The sequence below is a fragment of the Esox lucius genome, chromosome 16 (assembly GCF_011004845.1).
Source record: "Esox lucius isolate fEsoLuc1 chromosome 16, fEsoLuc1.pri, whole genome shotgun sequence".
Taxonomy (NCBI): Eukaryota; Metazoa; Chordata; class Actinopteri; order Esociformes; family Esocidae; genus Esox; species Esox lucius.
In genome coordinates this window covers 29,401,371-29,417,907 of record NC_047584.1, presented here as the reverse complement: position 1 = coordinate 29,417,907, position 16,537 = coordinate 29,401,371, and the positions used below count along the sequence as shown (strand labels likewise).

General features: G+C 44.5%; 2 protein-coding genes across 6 annotated transcripts; both read left to right on the top strand.

Moving 5' to 3' along the window:
* The first annotated feature begins 3,491 nt into the window (after positions 1-3,491).
* echdc1 (enoyl CoA hydratase domain containing 1) lies at positions 3,492-6,005 on the top strand. Of its 4 annotated transcripts, none has more exons than XM_010892777.3 (6): positions 3,492-3,554; positions 4,042-4,271; positions 4,622-4,764; positions 4,881-4,933; positions 5,006-5,086; positions 5,237-6,005. In XM_010892777.3, the coding sequence occupies exons 2-6, from the start codon at positions 4,046-4,048 to the stop codon at positions 5,655-5,657; spliced, it is 924 nt and encodes a 307-aa protein (XP_010891079.1). In that variant the 5' UTR covers positions 3,492-3,554; positions 4,042-4,045; the 3' UTR covers positions 5,658-6,005. The 4 variants fall into 4 exon arrangements, with proteins under 4 accessions (XP_010891079.1, XP_010891076.1, XP_010891078.1 ...); XM_010892774.3 differs by having other exon boundaries at positions 3,536-3,593; XM_010892776.3 differs by having other exon boundaries at positions 3,546-3,589.
* Positions 6,006-11,586: 5,581 nt separating this feature from the next.
* On the top strand, positions 11,587-16,303 carry fbxo43 (F-box protein 43). 2 transcript variants are annotated; one of them, XM_010892778.3, is made up of 6 exons: positions 11,587-11,768; positions 12,594-13,641; positions 13,854-14,339; positions 14,667-14,769; positions 15,068-15,259; positions 15,796-16,303. In XM_010892778.3, exons 2-6 carry the CDS (start codon positions 12,653-12,655, stop codon positions 16,042-16,044), a joined length of 2,019 nt encoding a protein of 672 aa, XP_010891080.1. In that variant the 5' UTR covers positions 11,587-11,768; positions 12,594-12,652; the 3' UTR covers positions 16,045-16,303. The 2 variants fall into 2 exon arrangements, with proteins under 2 accessions (XP_010891080.1, XP_034153537.1); XM_034297646.1 differs by lacking the exon at positions 11,587-11,768 and adding an exon at positions 11,811-12,408.
* The last annotated feature ends 234 nt before the right edge of the window (positions 16,304-16,537 follow it).

The following is a 16,537-nucleotide window of genomic DNA, read 5'->3' as shown; positions in this document are numbered from 1 at the left end:
CATGGCATCATGCCAACCTGACATCCATCCATCCCGTCCCGAAATAGACATTCTACTGAACTGACAATAAGATATTCAGCTCAACTGCAATAGTACATCCAGTGGTTATAAAAAAATAAATAAAGTGGTTATAAAAAGTCTACACACTTTTAAAATGCCAGGTTTTTAACAAATGAGGTTTTTAAAGAATGAGATAAAGATAAATCATGTCAGATAAATCAGGTCCACTTTTAATGTGACCTTTAATGTGAACAATTCAATTGAAAAACAAACTGAAATCTTCAAGGGGGAAACATTTAAAATAAAAACCTTACAATAACCTGGTTGCATAAGTGTGCACACCCTCTTATATCTGGGGCTGTGTTCAGAATTAACCAATCACATTCAAACTCATGTTAAATAGAAGTCATTACACACCTGCCATCATTTAAAGTGACTGATTAATCACAAATAAAGTACAGCTGTTCTAGTAGGATTTTCCTGACATTTTCTTAGTTGCATCTCAGAGCAAAAGCCATGGTCCGAAGAGAGTTTGCAAAGCATCAGAGGGATCACATTGTTGAAAGATATCAGTCAGGAGAAGGGTACAAAATAATTTCCAAAGCATTAGATATATCATGGAACACAGTGAAGACAGTTATCATCTGGTGGAGAAAATATGGCACAACAGAGACATTACCAAGAACTGGACAGCCCTCCAAAATGTATGAAAAGACGAGAAGAAAACTGGTCAGGGAGGCTTCCAAGAGACCTACAACATTAAAGGAACTGCAGGAATTTCTGGCAAGTACTGGCTGTGTGCTACATGTGACATATTCTTCATATGAATGGGCTATGGGGTAGGTTGGCAAGATGGAAGTCTTTTCTTACAAAGAAAAACATCCAAGCCCGGCTGAAGTTTGCAAAAACAAACATCATGTCCCCCAAAAGCATGTGGGAAAATGTGTTATGGTCTCATGAAACCAAGGTCAAACGTTTTGGCCATAATTCCAAAAGGTATGTTTGGCGCAAAAACAACACTGCACATCACCCAAAGAACGCCATACCCACAGTGAAGCATGGTGGTGGCAGCATTATGCTTTGGTGCTGTTTTTCTTCAGCTGGAACCGGGGCCTTAGTCAGGGTGTAGGAAATTATGAACAGTTCCAAATACCAGGCAATTTTGGCACAAAACCTTCAGGCGTCCTTTAGAAAGCTGAAGATGACGTTCACCTTTCAGCACGACAATGACCCAGCACAAATCCAAAACAAAAGCATGACTTCACCAGAAGATGATTAACGTTTTGGAATGGCCCAGCCAGAGCCCAGACCTGAATACAATTGAACATCTGAAGAGGCCTGTGCACAGGAGATGTCCTTGCAATCTGACAGATTTTGGGAGCTTTTGCAAAGAAGAGTGGGCAAATATTGCCACGTCAAGATGTGCATTCCTAATAGACTCCTACCCAAAAAGACTGAGTGCTGTAATAAAATCAAAAGATGCTTCAATAAAGTATACGTTTAAGGGTGTGCACACTTATGCAACCAGGTTATTGTGAGTTTTTTATTTTTCCCCCTCAAAGATTTCAGTTTGTTTTTCAATTGAAATGTTCACATTAAAGGTGGAAAATGCTCTGACATCATTTATCTTTGTCTCATTCTTTTACATCACAAGAACCTGACATTTTAACAGGGGAGTGTAGACTTTTTATATCCACTGTGTGTGTGTGTGTGTGTGTGTTCATACGTTAGTTTCAGAGGTGAGTTTTATAGCGATGCCTGCTGACTCTGGCAGATTCTCAGACTTCCTGGGGCACTATGGACAGCTGGGTATTGACCAGGAGCTGCATCACTTACCGGTCTGCCCTCCTGTGCCTCCCTCCCTCCCTCTGTCTGACTCTCTTTCTGAGAGTCTTAGCTGTGCGCTCCAACAGCAGCCATAAGCCCGACAAATTTCAGACACACTCCATTATCTAACGGAAACGGCACTGTAACAAATCCTGTGTACTGGCCATGGCCCGGGTTATCACGTCTGGCTGATTCCTGAGCCAATTTACCCTGCTCTGTTTTGATTGCAAGTGTGAGTATATATTTTGATGGAGATATGTGATGCTGTGTAGGGAGAGGATGTCCTGTCCTGGTTGTGACAGAGAAATGGACAAAGGAACTAACGTATCAGGGAAGCAGATGGCCCTCTCACCAGATTCTATCTCCATGCCAATTGGCTGAAATATAATGCCCCAGCCTGGTTAGCACACAGTCATGTGAAACCTACACCTCAGGCTTAAAGTCCAGTAACTGTCCAGTGAAAATCATGCTTTTAAAGGTTCTTCATATTCTTTCTTACACATTGTCTTACACATTGTTTCATTGACTTATTGTACGCTCAAAACAAATAGGATTTTGCTTTGAGCATACAGACAATCTACTGCACTGGAGTACAGCTCCATTCTTATACTCTCCAGTTAAGAATGTTCTATTTAAAATCAGGACAGGAATTCTAAAAGGTCGCTGGGCACGAACCAATACTCTAACCCAGACTCTAACCCAGACTCTAACCCAGACTCTAACCCAGACTCTAAACCAGACTCTAACCCAGACTCTAACCCAGACTCTGGGACCCTGCTTTAGAGTGGAGGAGTGGAGAAAGGGAGGGCCTCTTTTCTCATTCTTTTCTCCTTCCTCTCACTTCACCAGTATGTATCTGCTTATACAGTAGTCTTCCCAGACATTTTATATCAAAGGCATGCATGTACAATATTTATGTTTGATTTTGCTTATCCTTACCTTCTCACCATTTCAGGGCTGTTATTGTCTGACAGTGTCACATAGCTACTATTGGCTATTGCACCAACACAGGGCTGCTGTCACAAAGCTGATAGAGTAAAGATATTCCTGCAGTCCAAAATGGCACGGTATTTATAATAGACTACATTTGACCACATGGACCTACAAAACCAGACCCACGGAGAGATCAAATATCAAACGTGTTCTGTAGATGAAAGAACTCCACGGGACATCAGAAGCGCTATATCAGTAGCACATGTGATTTGAGAATACGCCTCAGCAGTACTGGATGAGGTTCCACTCCGTATGAATTGAAGGATAATTGAACGGGATCTGCCTTAAGGCATCAACCTCTGTTTAGACTATTGCCGACCACGTGTTATTAACAAGTCTTCTTTCACTACTGAATAAGGACAGCCGTGGTGAATGAATGTAGTAAAGGGCATAGCAGTCTGCATGCTTTGTTTATAAGAAGGGATGGAAAGGCGACGCAACAAGCAGGTCTGCTTTTTTCTGCAGTGCTGCTCCTATGCACTCCCTGTGTAGAATAATGTTTGGGGTGTGTTTTATATCAAACATCCAATCCCTAACGGAAAGAGAACTCTGACAGATAAAAAGGACTGCGTTGATTTGACGTTGCATCGAGTTATATCAGAAACGGGATATCATAGCTATAATTAGTATAGATAGTATTGGCATGCCCCCGTGTGGAAGTTAAAGCGAAGTGCAGAGCAGCTGTCCAGAATCTTAGTTCATTGGTGGTTTGTTTCCGTGGGACACGATTCAAGGTAACGCCACAACACTGATATTTCAGACAGTGCAGGTTTGTAAGTATTTCTGTGAAACGAACAGCTTTTATTATATCCCCTAAATCTCCTCTTATATTAGAGACGTGTTTTACAGTATTATGGGATGCTAAGTATACGCCTTTAGGAATCAAAATGTCTCTGAAAAAAAATCCTTAGCACTAGTCGGTTAGCACTAGCACACACTCAATGCAGGTGTAATTGACTTATTTTCTAGGAAAGTAATGTTCGCCAAGAAACTAGTTCTGGTCAAAGCGCATGCGTTGCGTTGTGTTGTGTAGATTCAGAGAGAGTGTATGTCCGCTTCAGTTAACAGTCAAATACGTTTGAGACTCTACCGGTCGCTACACACACAACCTAGGCATTTGTTTTTCTGTTTTCTGAATCCTGTTTTCTCTCTGCTTTTTGTGTTTTTTCTCTCTCCATCTTTCCTGCGATATCCTCCCTCTCCCGTCTTCCCTGTTGTCAGTGTCATGGTTCTCTCTGCAGCCAATTGGCACCTCCTGAGCAGATCGGCTGCCTGGGGACAGCTTCTCCTCAGGAATGGTTCCGTATACACCCCTGCCAGTGGTTTCCAGGAAGAGGAGATCAGGGAGAAACTTCTGGCTTTCCCTGGGGGGTCTGTGGACCTGGTGAAACAGGAGTCAGGCATTGCAGTACTTACGGTCAACCACCCTGCTCGCATGAACGCTTTCTCGGGTATGAAAGCAAAGCCCAACTTCTTTTTGATCTGTGTTGCGGTTGGCTAATCTGCTGCAATCCATCCAGGTTCAATACTACTCCGGTTCTCTTGTTTTTCCATCTCACCTGACTGAGTATTATTATTCTGTTGGTTTGTATTCCATACTGGCCTTTTGATTCTGATTATCAGGATTTTTGTGGGAAAAAGAGACTGGTCTTCAATTAATTGAGATGTGTTCAGTATGTAACACAGCAACAAAACTGTTTGCAACAAAACACCACAGTCAGTTTGTTTTTCTGCTTGTACGTTCCCATTTCACTCTGGCTCAAAGCGTTTCATCTGGTGAACCTGAACCTGTTCTCTTCAGGTTCTATGATGGTTGAGCTGGAGGAGAGGGTTTCTCAGCTGGAGGGCTGGATGGAGGGGAAAGGCCTCATCGTTCAAGGGGCTGCTGGGACATTCTGCTCTGGGTCAGACCTCACCGCTGTCCGGGCTATATCCAACCCTCAGGTCACTAATTGTTTCTCTCCTCTCTTTCTCTCTGTCCCTCGTCTCCCTCCCAGTCTTTTATTGGCACTCGTACCTCCATCCAATTTAGACTTTCTAAACAATGTGTCTTGTTTCAGGATGGGGTGAGGATGTGCATGTTCATGCAGAATGCCCTAACCCGGCTGTTACGGTAAGCGACACAGCATTGGAAAATGTCACCATTGTCAGGCAACAGGCTGATCCATGTGTGCTTCTGGGACAGGCTGCCTCTGTTCTCTGTAGCTCTGGTGGAGGGCAGGGCGCTGGGAGGAGGGGCGGAGCTCACCACTGCCTGTGACTTCAGGTATGTTACAAGACACATGCTTATTGCCATCTAGAATTGTCCATTTGTTCCAATAATTTCCGTACCCTGAAATACAGGCATTATGTACTATGTAACAAATCCGACAGGTGTGTCATATCAAAACAAACAGTGCTGTCCTTCCCCTGATAGGTTGATGGCACCAGGTAGTGTGATCCAATTTGTCCACAAACATATGGGTCTAGTGCCTGGCTGGGGCGGAGCCACCAGGCTGGTTCGGATTGTAGGCAGCCAGAATGCCTTGAGAATGCTGGGTGGTGCCTTGAAAGTGGACCCGGAAATGGGTTTACGGATTGGGCTGGCAGACGGTGTCCTGGAGGGCTCACAGGCTGGTGAAGAGTCTGGAGCCTGTGCCCTCCTCGAGGCGAAGCAGTGGCTGGGACGCTACACAGAGGGTCCAGCCCCGGTCATCAGAGCCATAAAGGCAGTGGTACAGTCTGGGAGGGAGCTCCCTCTGGAGGTGTCTCTGCGGGCGGAGAGGGACGTGTTCGGGTCTCTATGGGGAGGACCGGTTAACTTGCAGGCCCTGGTCAGCAAAGCCAAGCACAAGTGAACTAGCTAGTCTTTTGCGGCCAAACCAGTTTTCACACATGCTGTCGCCTTGCAGGCACTAACAGAGTGTAGTGTTTTAATGTTCTGGGAAATCTACAACAGCCAGACGTGGTTATGAACCAACAGACAAGACTGCTCTGGTGCGAGTGTAAATGGTCTGACCCAGACATGACACTCTGGGTGTGTGAGAACCAGTAGCTGATGGTGGATATATGTTGCTGTGGATGAAATTGGGACTGTTGGCAAACAATTATGTGGGACAATCTACAAGTAGTAACATTCTTTTTGTCACTTATATAGAAATGCATGTAAATGAGATACAAGTTGTTATGGTGACACTTGCAATTCAGTATTGATCGGGATGTTGTCTTGTTTATTGATGGAAAGGGATTAATCCAAAAATAACAACATTTATACGGACTCCAGTGGGATTAGGGTTAGGGTCAGATAATGTATTGATATGTGTCCTGTCACTTCCTCACCAACACGTTCAACAGGTTAACCTAATTTCAGAGTAGATTGTAATATAAAACTCTGAGCTCCTCCCGGGTGACCGAGCTTCTCACCCTATCTCTAAGGGATCGCCCAGCCACCCTGCGGAGAAAGCTCATTTCGGCCGCCTGTATCCGGGATCTTGTCCTTTCGGTCATGACCCAAAGCTCATGACCATAGGTGAGAGTAGGAACGTAGATTGACTGGTAAATCGAGAGCTTCGCCTTGCGGCTCAGCTCTTTCTTCACCACGACAGACCGATACATTGACTGCATTACTGCAGAAGCTGCACCGATCCATCTGTCAATCTCCCGTTCCATCCTTCCCTCACTCGTGAACAAGACCCCTAGATACTTAAACTCCTCCACTTGAGGCAGGCACTCTCCACCAACCTGAAGTGGGCAAGCCACCCTTTTCCGTCTGAGGTGGTCCTCAGTCGGAAAACAAAAGTCTACCACCTGGCAAAATGTATGTTAAACTACTTCCATCAACAAAAGTCCATTCACCCATTTACGTAAGAGATACACCTCGCTTTACCCCTGTCACAAAAATCGACCAGACATCCTTTATTTTACCTTTTTAAATGAACTGCATATCTTGCATGACTTAATACATAGTTTATCAAATTCACTTCAGGTTTATTTGTTTTACATACACCAAACAACATTGTTTCTTCCCAAATGTTCTTCCCAAAAACATCAGCCTCCCAATTATCTTTAATTAGACTTTTTAACTTATCATAAAAAGGTGGACAGACACCTGCAATACAAATATACATGGAGGAGATTGTCTACATCCCTCCCACAAACATCCCACATAATCGCAAACATCTTTATTAATCTGATGCAATATTACATTTGTCTATATCCCATTGTTACGTAACTGAAAATCATTATGTTCACCTTCAGTGCTATTGTACTTGACATTCAGTGTAGCCCAAATCTTTTTTGCATCCAAATTTGGAAAGGCTGCCCTCCAAACTTTCTCAGAAGCTGGCCTTTTTACAAGATTTAACAATAAGATCTTATAAAAGAGTTCCACAGTGCACCCAGAAAAGCTGATCCTTTTACCACTTTCCCCAATCAACAAATTTGGAAAAACAAATAAATCCACTCTCATCTCCCTTGCTAATTAATTCCGTCCAGACATTTGGCTCCTCTTGATTTAAAAAAAAAAAAAGTATATATTGCGCCTCTACTAGTGTCTTCATCACACTAACAAATGATTTCCACTATAGCCTGTAAGGGCAAAAACCCCAGAATGAACTCATAGGCAAAGTCCTTTATTTGTCTCAGACCTGCTCGCATAAATAAATCACTGTATAAAAATCTCCCATTACTCAGAATGTTGTGATTAAAAAAAACAGGTTGATTCATAACCAAATCTATGTGATTGCATTCATATGAAAAGTCTGGAAAGAAGTCGGCCCATGCCTCAAAAACCTCCCTATAAAACTCTGGAACATCCTTAAACATACACTTCCTCATGCTCATCAATAAGCTATTGTCTTCACATTCACCACTTTGATGCAAAAAAGCTCTCATAAAATGGTCCCACCCCTGGTCATCTCATCTTCATCCGCTTATCCGTATCAGGTCACGGGGGCAGCATCTCCAGCAGGGGACCCCAAACTTCCCTTTCCCGAGCCACATTTGCCAGCTCTGACTGGGGGATCCCGAGGTGTTCCCAGGCCAGTGTCGAAATATAATCTCTCCACCTGGTCCTGGGCCTACCCTGAGGTCTCCTCCCAGCTGGACGTGCCTGGAACACCTCCCCAGGGAGACGTCCTGGGGGCATCCTTACCAGATGCCAGAACCACCTCAACTGGCTCCTTTCGACGCAAAGGAGCAGCGGCTCTACTCCGAGTTCCTCACGGATGGCTGAGCTTCTCACCCTATCCCTAAGGGAGAAGCCAGCCACCCTTCTGAGAAAACAGCCGCTTGTACTCGCGATCTTGTTCTTTCGGTCATTACCCAGCCTTCATGACCATAGGTGAGGGTAGGAAGGAAAATTGACCGGTATATCGAGAGCTTTGCCTTCTGGCTCAGCTCTCTTTTCATCACAACGGTGCGGTAAAGCGAATGCAATACCGCCCCTGCTGCTCCGATTCTCCGACCAATCTCCCGCTCCATTGTCCCCTCACTCGCGAACAAGACCCCGAGATACTTGAACTCCTTTACTTGGGGTAATGCCTCATTCCCTACCCGGAGAAGGCACTCCATCGGTTTCCTGCTGAGAACCATGGCCTCAGATTTAGAGGTGCTAATCCTCATCCCAACCGCTTCGCACTCGGTGGCGGACGGTTTCCCAGAAACACCTTGGTGCTGACCGAAAGTCCTTCTCCATGGTTTCCCCAAACTCCTCCCACACCGCAGTTTTGCCTCTTTCACAGCAGAGGTCGCAGCCCTTCAGGTCTGTCGGTACACTGCAACCGTCTCCGGAGTCCTCAGATCCGATGACACGATCACAAAATCAATCATCGACCTTCGGCCTAGGGTGCTCTGGTACCACCTACACTTATGAGCATCCTTATGTTCGAACATGGTGTTCGTTATAGATAATCCATGACTAGCACAGAACTCTAACAACAAACGACCACTCGAGTTCAGATCAGGGAGGCTGTTCCTCCCTATCACGCCTCTCCAGGTGTCTCCATCATTGCCCACGTGTGCGTTGAAGTCCCCCAGCAATATTATGGAGTCCCCTACTGGAGCCCCATACAAGACCCTCCACCTTCCCCATGAACATTATTTCACACTTCTTCACATTAACCCTAGCACCTGAAGATTGCCCATAAATCTCTACACAGTCCATTATATTCTCAACATCCTTTTCATCTCTCACTGTACATGTAGTGCCTTCTAGAGAACAATCTCATACCAGGATTGTCCTCCCTCCATTCGTCCACTGAGTTGTTATAGTTCATCACCTGTAAAAGCACTGTCCTAGACCCATCAGGCTTAAACCTAGCACTGCTAGTGGCCTCCAAACGATCACACCATACATTAAAATACATTAAAAACAACAATACCATTCTCTGTACACAGGGAACCAGGCTTTAAAAATATGTCCCTCTTATCAGGCACAATATTTGGTGCATAAATGTGTGTACACAATTTCTTGAAATTGAAAGCAAACCACCAACAGTCTACCAATATCATCCACATACACTCGTTTAACATTCTGCCTCAAAGCATTCTTAATCAAAATCGCAACCCCACGTGCCCTCTCTGTCCCATGACTGACAAAAAGTAGGTATCGTCACCCTAATTTCTGCCATTCTAGAATCAGTCCAGTGTGTTTCTGGTAGGCAGACAATCTCTGCTTTAAGCGACAGCATAACCTGTTAAAATCTTACCATGCTTAATAACCTATTCATATTCAGTGAAGCAATACATACCATTGAACAGACAAGTAGGATCATGGGCCAGACCGTCATTAAGTCACAGTTCTCCTTTTCATCATCCGCACCACAGCCTTCTTCCTGCCTTTCCTCTTCCCGCCACTGGGTGTACGGGAACCTGCTCCTCCACACGCCTTAGTCCTTTCATCACCATCCATCTCCGCTTCTTCAAAATCATCGTCTTCAGAATTCTCGTCCTGCATCTCCAGTACCACCTCTCCCTCTTCCGTGCTTGGCGTCGCTACGTCACCCTCCCAAGCCGGTTGCTCTATCCGTCCATCATCTCGTATAATCGCTGAATCGAGACTCGCCCCAATTTCCCCAATACGCACTCATTTACGTAGTGTGCTTGCGCTCCACACCGATGGCATTTTAAATCAGGATATTCCCGCACTACATGCCCTGGCTGTAAGAAAATCCTCCACACCTTGATATGTCTGTCGTGCAGCACTCTAAAATAGTCAGCTTCCTCCAGGGTTTCAAATTCCGCGGCGTAGGGAAGTGATCTCACAGTCTCCGTGAACTTCACTTGACAGCGTCTCGTTCCCGTACCTGGCCGGTAGTTTCTCATTAGAGGAGAGACAGCATTCACCCCCCATTTCCATAGCTGGCTTAATACATATCGTCATCTGAAATATAAACGGGCAGGTTTATAAACGACACCATAACTTAAATGTCTTTGACATCACTCGACAGCCTCTCATTTTAAAGCCATCCATTAGTTTCTCCTTCCCCTTTGGATGCGACTTGGTTACTTCATATACTTCTTTCCCAATCAACAGTGTTTTTTTCAGATAATGTCTTGATGTGTCCTGTCACCTTTTTACCAACCCTTTCTACAGGTTAACCTCATTTCAGAGTAGATTGTAATATAAAATAAAAGAGAGGATTTCTGTCAAACACAGGGAAGGACTTTGCCCACATATTCATGGCAAGAGATTCTCCAAAAAAACCTCTAAAATAACAAAGGATCCAGTGGGAACCGAACCCCCATCCCCTGGGAATGAAGGCTCACAGCACAACCCCCTGACCTACCCAAGCATGAGTGCTGCAGGTTACACTTTCAACAGGTTAACCTCATTTATCCTCACTTTCTACAGGTTAACCTCAATATATCAAGCAAAACCAACTAACCTTCTTCTCTCCCAGTGGCTGGTCATACTCCTGATAATTACCTGTGATGGGCATAAGAGTTGCATTATTTAAAATAATATACAGTGAAGGTATTGGCCTGAACACGCTCAACATGACATGTAGCATTGACAGCAAATAGGTGCAATCTCAATGTAACATAACAACAAATAAATATATTAATTCTGAATTGAACTGTTTGTTGCCCAGTACATATTTACCACTCTTTACCAGCTTCTGATGGAAGTTGATAGACTCCAGGGATTTTTCTGTGGAGAAAACAGTGAGAGAAGATACTGACCAAACTATTTGCAAAACAATAATTTGTTTCATAAAGTAATCCAATGATGTGATTGGAAAATCCATAATAAAGGATTAATAAATGACAATTTTCAAAATAAAAAACATATTCTGAAAGTGCTTCTACTAGGCTTCTGCGATTTGTTTTAACCAACACATACATTACATGATACATGCCACAAACAGCTGAACACAGCTCATGCATTACATCATGTCAATGTGAGGTCTGTACCAGTCCATACTGAGGTAAATGTTTGAACCTTTTCTCATGCACAGAAACTCTGCGTTTTCTTAGTGGCCACAATGTCTGCGGTGAAGAGCTTTACTGAATGTATAAATGATGATTTGTCATTCCTGGGATTCCATAAATTACAGATCCAACCAGGTAAATTAATTAAATAGAATACATCCCAGGATGCTGTGCATGGTATATTCTCAATTTCTTCCTCCTGGCGTCCTCTCTCCTCGTCTCCAATCTCAAACTCCATTGGATGAGAAAGCCACGGGACCCTCCGCCATGAATTTATCGCGAGTGACTAAATGAGGGCGGTAGGACGATGAAATTGACGAAAACCCACAACCTAATCATCGCGAGACATGGAATGAGACGAGAGGTCGATTTGCACCAAATTTGAAAACGTGGAAGAACTCTCCCTCTCAAACATAGCTATTTAATTCCAAAGAGGGGAGGGTTTTTGTTCTCCATAATGCATGGCGGGTGATGCAGCACGATAGGTTCTTTAATGTTCACCATCATTACCTTTTAATTTCGTCTTTTGGCTGGAGGTGAGTAAACACTATTACCGCTACATTGATTGTATACTTGCAACTCAAGGTGAATGTGTCTTTGCCCCTAGCTATGGTAACATGTTGGTAAGACGTTCTACCATTTGGATAGCTAGCTAACTCAACAAATACCTTCTGGCAAGCTAGTTAACAAAGAAAAGGGAAATATAGTTGGTAACTTGCACTAAATGTATGCACGCATACTTGCATTCGTGCATCTTGCCTACATCAAAACATGCAATTGGTTTTGCTTCTTGAATCCAATTTCTCCAAGCTAGCCAGATAACTCAAATGTATCTGTCTCACCCTTGTTTTGATGAAAATGACGATAGTAATGAGGCTCTCTAGTGGTACCACGGTGTTTGTGGCCAAGCGCACTGCTACGCCTCTAGGTTTTGGCGGTAGGACTGAGGTTTGAGCGGGCGAATGGAAGCCATGGAGATATCCATGCAGGACATTTAAAACCAAGCGGGCGAGGGGATTTAAATGCCATTCAACTACTGCACGCGACATCATAGCAACTATGGAATTGTCTTCGCCGTTAGCTCGCTACGTAACCTTCTGGTCGTTTCGTCCCCTTGGTGTAACTCTCCCAACCTGCTTAAGCGTTTTTCCATTTTACATATTTTCATTTTAAAAAGTGAGTACATGTTATATTTTGCCTACTGGATTTGGCTAAAACGAGTGTAATTAACATTACTTCTAAGTTAATGTTAAATTCGTTATTTGGCTAATGAACCGACCATTATTGGACAAGCCATTTGTCTTTTTGACCACTTTGAAAACTGTGTTTATAAAAAATGGATAACTTTTTTTCCCCCACAGAATTGACAAAGCAGACCCCTGTCATTTTCTGAAGTGTTGCTGTTAATCTGAAAGAGAGGATGGAAAGCAGTTTCAGACCAGATGCCCATTTCCAGAGCTCCAAAGAACTGCAATATGGATCTTGTCATGACAGTGGATATCAGGAAGGTGGTTATAGCCCTAAACTTGACAGTGGAGTTAAATATAAGCCCTCAAAGTCCTTTTCTTCAGATTGGTTTTATGAAATGCCAAAAGAGAACCTTTTGCAAAGATGTGAACCGCTCTTGTCACCCAAAAAGAATAAACAGAAGGAGCTTGTCAGGAGTCAACACAAAGACATCTTGAAGGAGCAGCCATTACAGAACAGCTGGTGTGACACTCCTAAATTATCTAAGAGAGAGATATCTCTGAGACGACGTCTCTTAATGTCTAAGTCCACAACAGAGGGTAAAACTTTGGACAACACCACTACAAATATCAAAACAACTCTCTCTTCAGTGAACATGAGATCTGAGCATGGCTCCAATGTAGTATTTGACTCTCCGGAGGCCTTTTCTATTGGAGCCTCGGCTACAAGCACTTTAAAACAGGAAGACCTGCTCCTGTCCGGTAGGAAACGGCGCTTCCTCTTCTCTCATGTAAAAACCTCAACACTTGATGAGGATAAATGCAATGTGGCCCCTCTCTCTGAGAAAAGCCTCTCTGGGGCATCGCTCACAGACGATCTGGACGAGAGCATCATCTCTTCAGATCACCTTATAACTGAGATACTGGAGACACCTAGCTACTGTAGGTTAGCGCTCTCCGCGAAGGAGAACTTCCAAACTCCAGTCAACCACCGCATAGCAGCTAATCTCTCAGACAGCCTGAGTACGCCGTCTTTCACCCCTACCAAGCCCCACCATGACAGCTCTATCTTGGAGGACAGCGGCTTCAGCTCCCTGGCTATGGATAAATCCCAGGACTCCTCTGTGGACCAGGATGGTTCGTTCCAGGAGCTGCTGCTTTCCTCAGGCGGGTCCAGTGGCAAGGAGATCTCTGTTAGGGTGACTGAGATGACAAAGAGGAGGTAGGCCTGGATTGCTTTTGGCTTCCACTGCTCCAGAACAGTGTTTCTCAATTCAAGTTCTCCCAAATGTTTCTGTTTAGCACTTTAAAGCTTGTATGTTGCTTTTTTTTTAAAAATATATAACTAATTCTTGTAATCCTTACATTGTCAGTTGTACTTGTAATTCAGTGTGCTATTATAATGATGTTTAAATCATCAATCCATTATGTCAGATCTAGGCTGGAGCGCCAGTGTCGCCTCTCCACCCTCCGAGAGGGAGGTTCCCAATCAGAGGAGGGGGACCGTGTTGCGAAGCCTCAGACTGCCCGCCCGGCTTTGCCCCAAGCCCAAGAGAAGAACCCCGTAGCCGAGGAGCAGCCGCTCCATGTCCTCTCCAAGGAGGATGAGGTCTTCCTGGACGGAACTCCGCTGAAAACGGCCACGGATAAGCTGGAGGACCTGTTTCTGACCCCGGCTCTGCAGATGGTCTGCGCCTTCTCCCAGAGGACCTCTAAGATGCTGCTGGAGCAGACTAGCCTTGAGGAGCTGCTGAAAGCCTCGGAACAGGATGCCCTCAGAACCACCATGCCCTTGGCTGGGCTGATTGGCAGAAAGATGGGCATGGGAAAGGTTGACATATTTTCTGAGCTGGACAAGAGGAACCTTCGACACATCCTGGTGATGGTACTCAATCATCTGGCCCCAGAAGACATCTATAGGTGAGGGTTTTGAATGTGTAGTGAATGTTGTCATTTCCAATATAGACCCATCTGTACACGCAAATGTTTGTGGATTTGCCCAAAATCGGTAAACGAAGGACTGGCAAAATGGAAAATGTCATTCTGCCACAATTTGAGAACAACAGCAGATAGCCTTGTGGTTAGGGCATTGGGTTGCTAACCGAAAGTTTTCCGGTTGGAATCACAAAGGTGACATGGTGAAACACCTGCCGTTGAACCCTTAAGTAAGGCACTTAACTCCAACTGGTCTTGTAAGTCATTTTGGAAATATGTAAATGTCTTGACCTTGTATGTTGTGCTCTACAGGGTTGGTCTGGTATCCAATAGCTGGAATGAGATAATATCACAAAACAAGATGTCAAGCCGTAAGAGGAGACAGTACCTGAAGGACGTTAAGGCATCGCTGGAGGTGAGGTCACTGCTTCGGCGTCAGAGTTCATGTGAATGACCACCACCTTTCTCAGAACTCTGATCTACGATCTGGTTCGGGCCAAAATTATTGTATGGACAGATTTTTATATCAACACTCATAGAGGCACTTGGTGGATATAGGCCCTAGTACTCGCCTGCCATATTGACTATCATTGTGGTAGGAAAGGCTCAACGGATCCTTGATCAGCACTCCTCTGAGACTGTAAACGCTGACCCAGATTGTCTCCTTAACGTACATGGCTATTGACACTCCTCCCTTCCCATGTGGTGCTCAGCTTGGCAGTTCAGCCCACGTTCCTGACGCAGAGACCCGGTTGAACCTGTCGAGTCGGTCTGCTCTGCGTTCCGTCCAGGCCCAGTCCAGGACCCCAAGTTATACCATGCTGACCCCCCAGTCAGCCACCGGAACCAGCACTTTAACCCCAATCCAGCGCAGTTCAGCCAGCAGACAGGATGCGTTCATACAGGTGTGTGGTTGAGTATATGTCCTAGTCCAATTACTAATAGTCCTAGTACAATAATGCACAGCAGCGTTCTAGATTGCAGAACTGTCGGATTTGACTCTTTACAAGTCCTGGCCCTACTCAAGCAGACAACACAATCAAATGAGTAGGACACTCGTAGTGGAGACGTGTTTGTAGGGAAATGCGTGGAGGTATACGATTGTGGGTTACACCTTGGTTATTGGCTCCAGGTCAGTGTAGCTATGTCAAAATGGTACACCAGAGTACTGCGTCCGTCTTCGGGTCAAAAACCTAAACCCTAGTCCACACAGACTGTTTTTGTGGTAGCTTCATTAATCCCATATCTTTTAGGTAGTAAAGACACAGGTTTATGGCCTTGATAAATGAGAAGGCAGCATTTTAATATGAATTTTAAAGAACTTACATTTGGCACATGAAGGGGATTTTGTACTGATGTCAAACTTTGTCGAACTTTCAAACTTTGTGTATCCCTGTAGAGAAGAACACCAGCTCTAATCGGTCATCTTCTCTGGTTGTAGGTAGCCAAAACCCTCTTCAGTGATGAATGTCTGAGGCCCTGCCCGCGCTGCCAGCAGCCAGCACGGTGTCACTCTGTGAAGGGAGAAGGCGCCTGCAGCCGGGTCGACTGCGGCTTCCGGTTTTGTACTGGGTGCCTTTGTGCCTTCCACGGATCCAAGGAGTGTGCTAGCTTGTCGGCCAAGCGGCGTGGCAAGAAGGACCTGCTTCCTGGTAGTGCTCAGAGCAAACGCAACGTCCGAAGATTGTGAATGTGTGTTTATGCATTTGGTTGTATGTTTCTTTTAAATTGTTTTATTTTTTTGTTTTTTAATTATGTACCTGAGCGAGGTAGGTCCAGTAGAATTGATCAAAGTTATGAAATGGCTACTGGATGCTCTGCTGATCCTTGCACATTCAGCAATGTACAGAAAGCCCCTGCCCCGACTAAGCTGTGTTCTGAACTTGATTTTCGTGGTTTTATGTCTGTGTATATAACTGTATATTTACTTTTACATCTGACTGCTTTTATAGATCATTTTAATAAAAGTTTCTTTTACATATTTATCTTATGTCTTTTGTTATGCTTGTGAAAAATTACAATGGTACAAGCACTCTCTGTAAGAGCCTCTGCTGTTGGTCAGCTGTTACAACCACTGTATCCAGGTAGTTTGTAAGCCAATTGCGCCATCTTCTGGTTAAAGCCTTGTACTTGGCTGCGCTCATTCCAGTTTAGGGGGAATAAAGTCCTTAATCCTTAACATT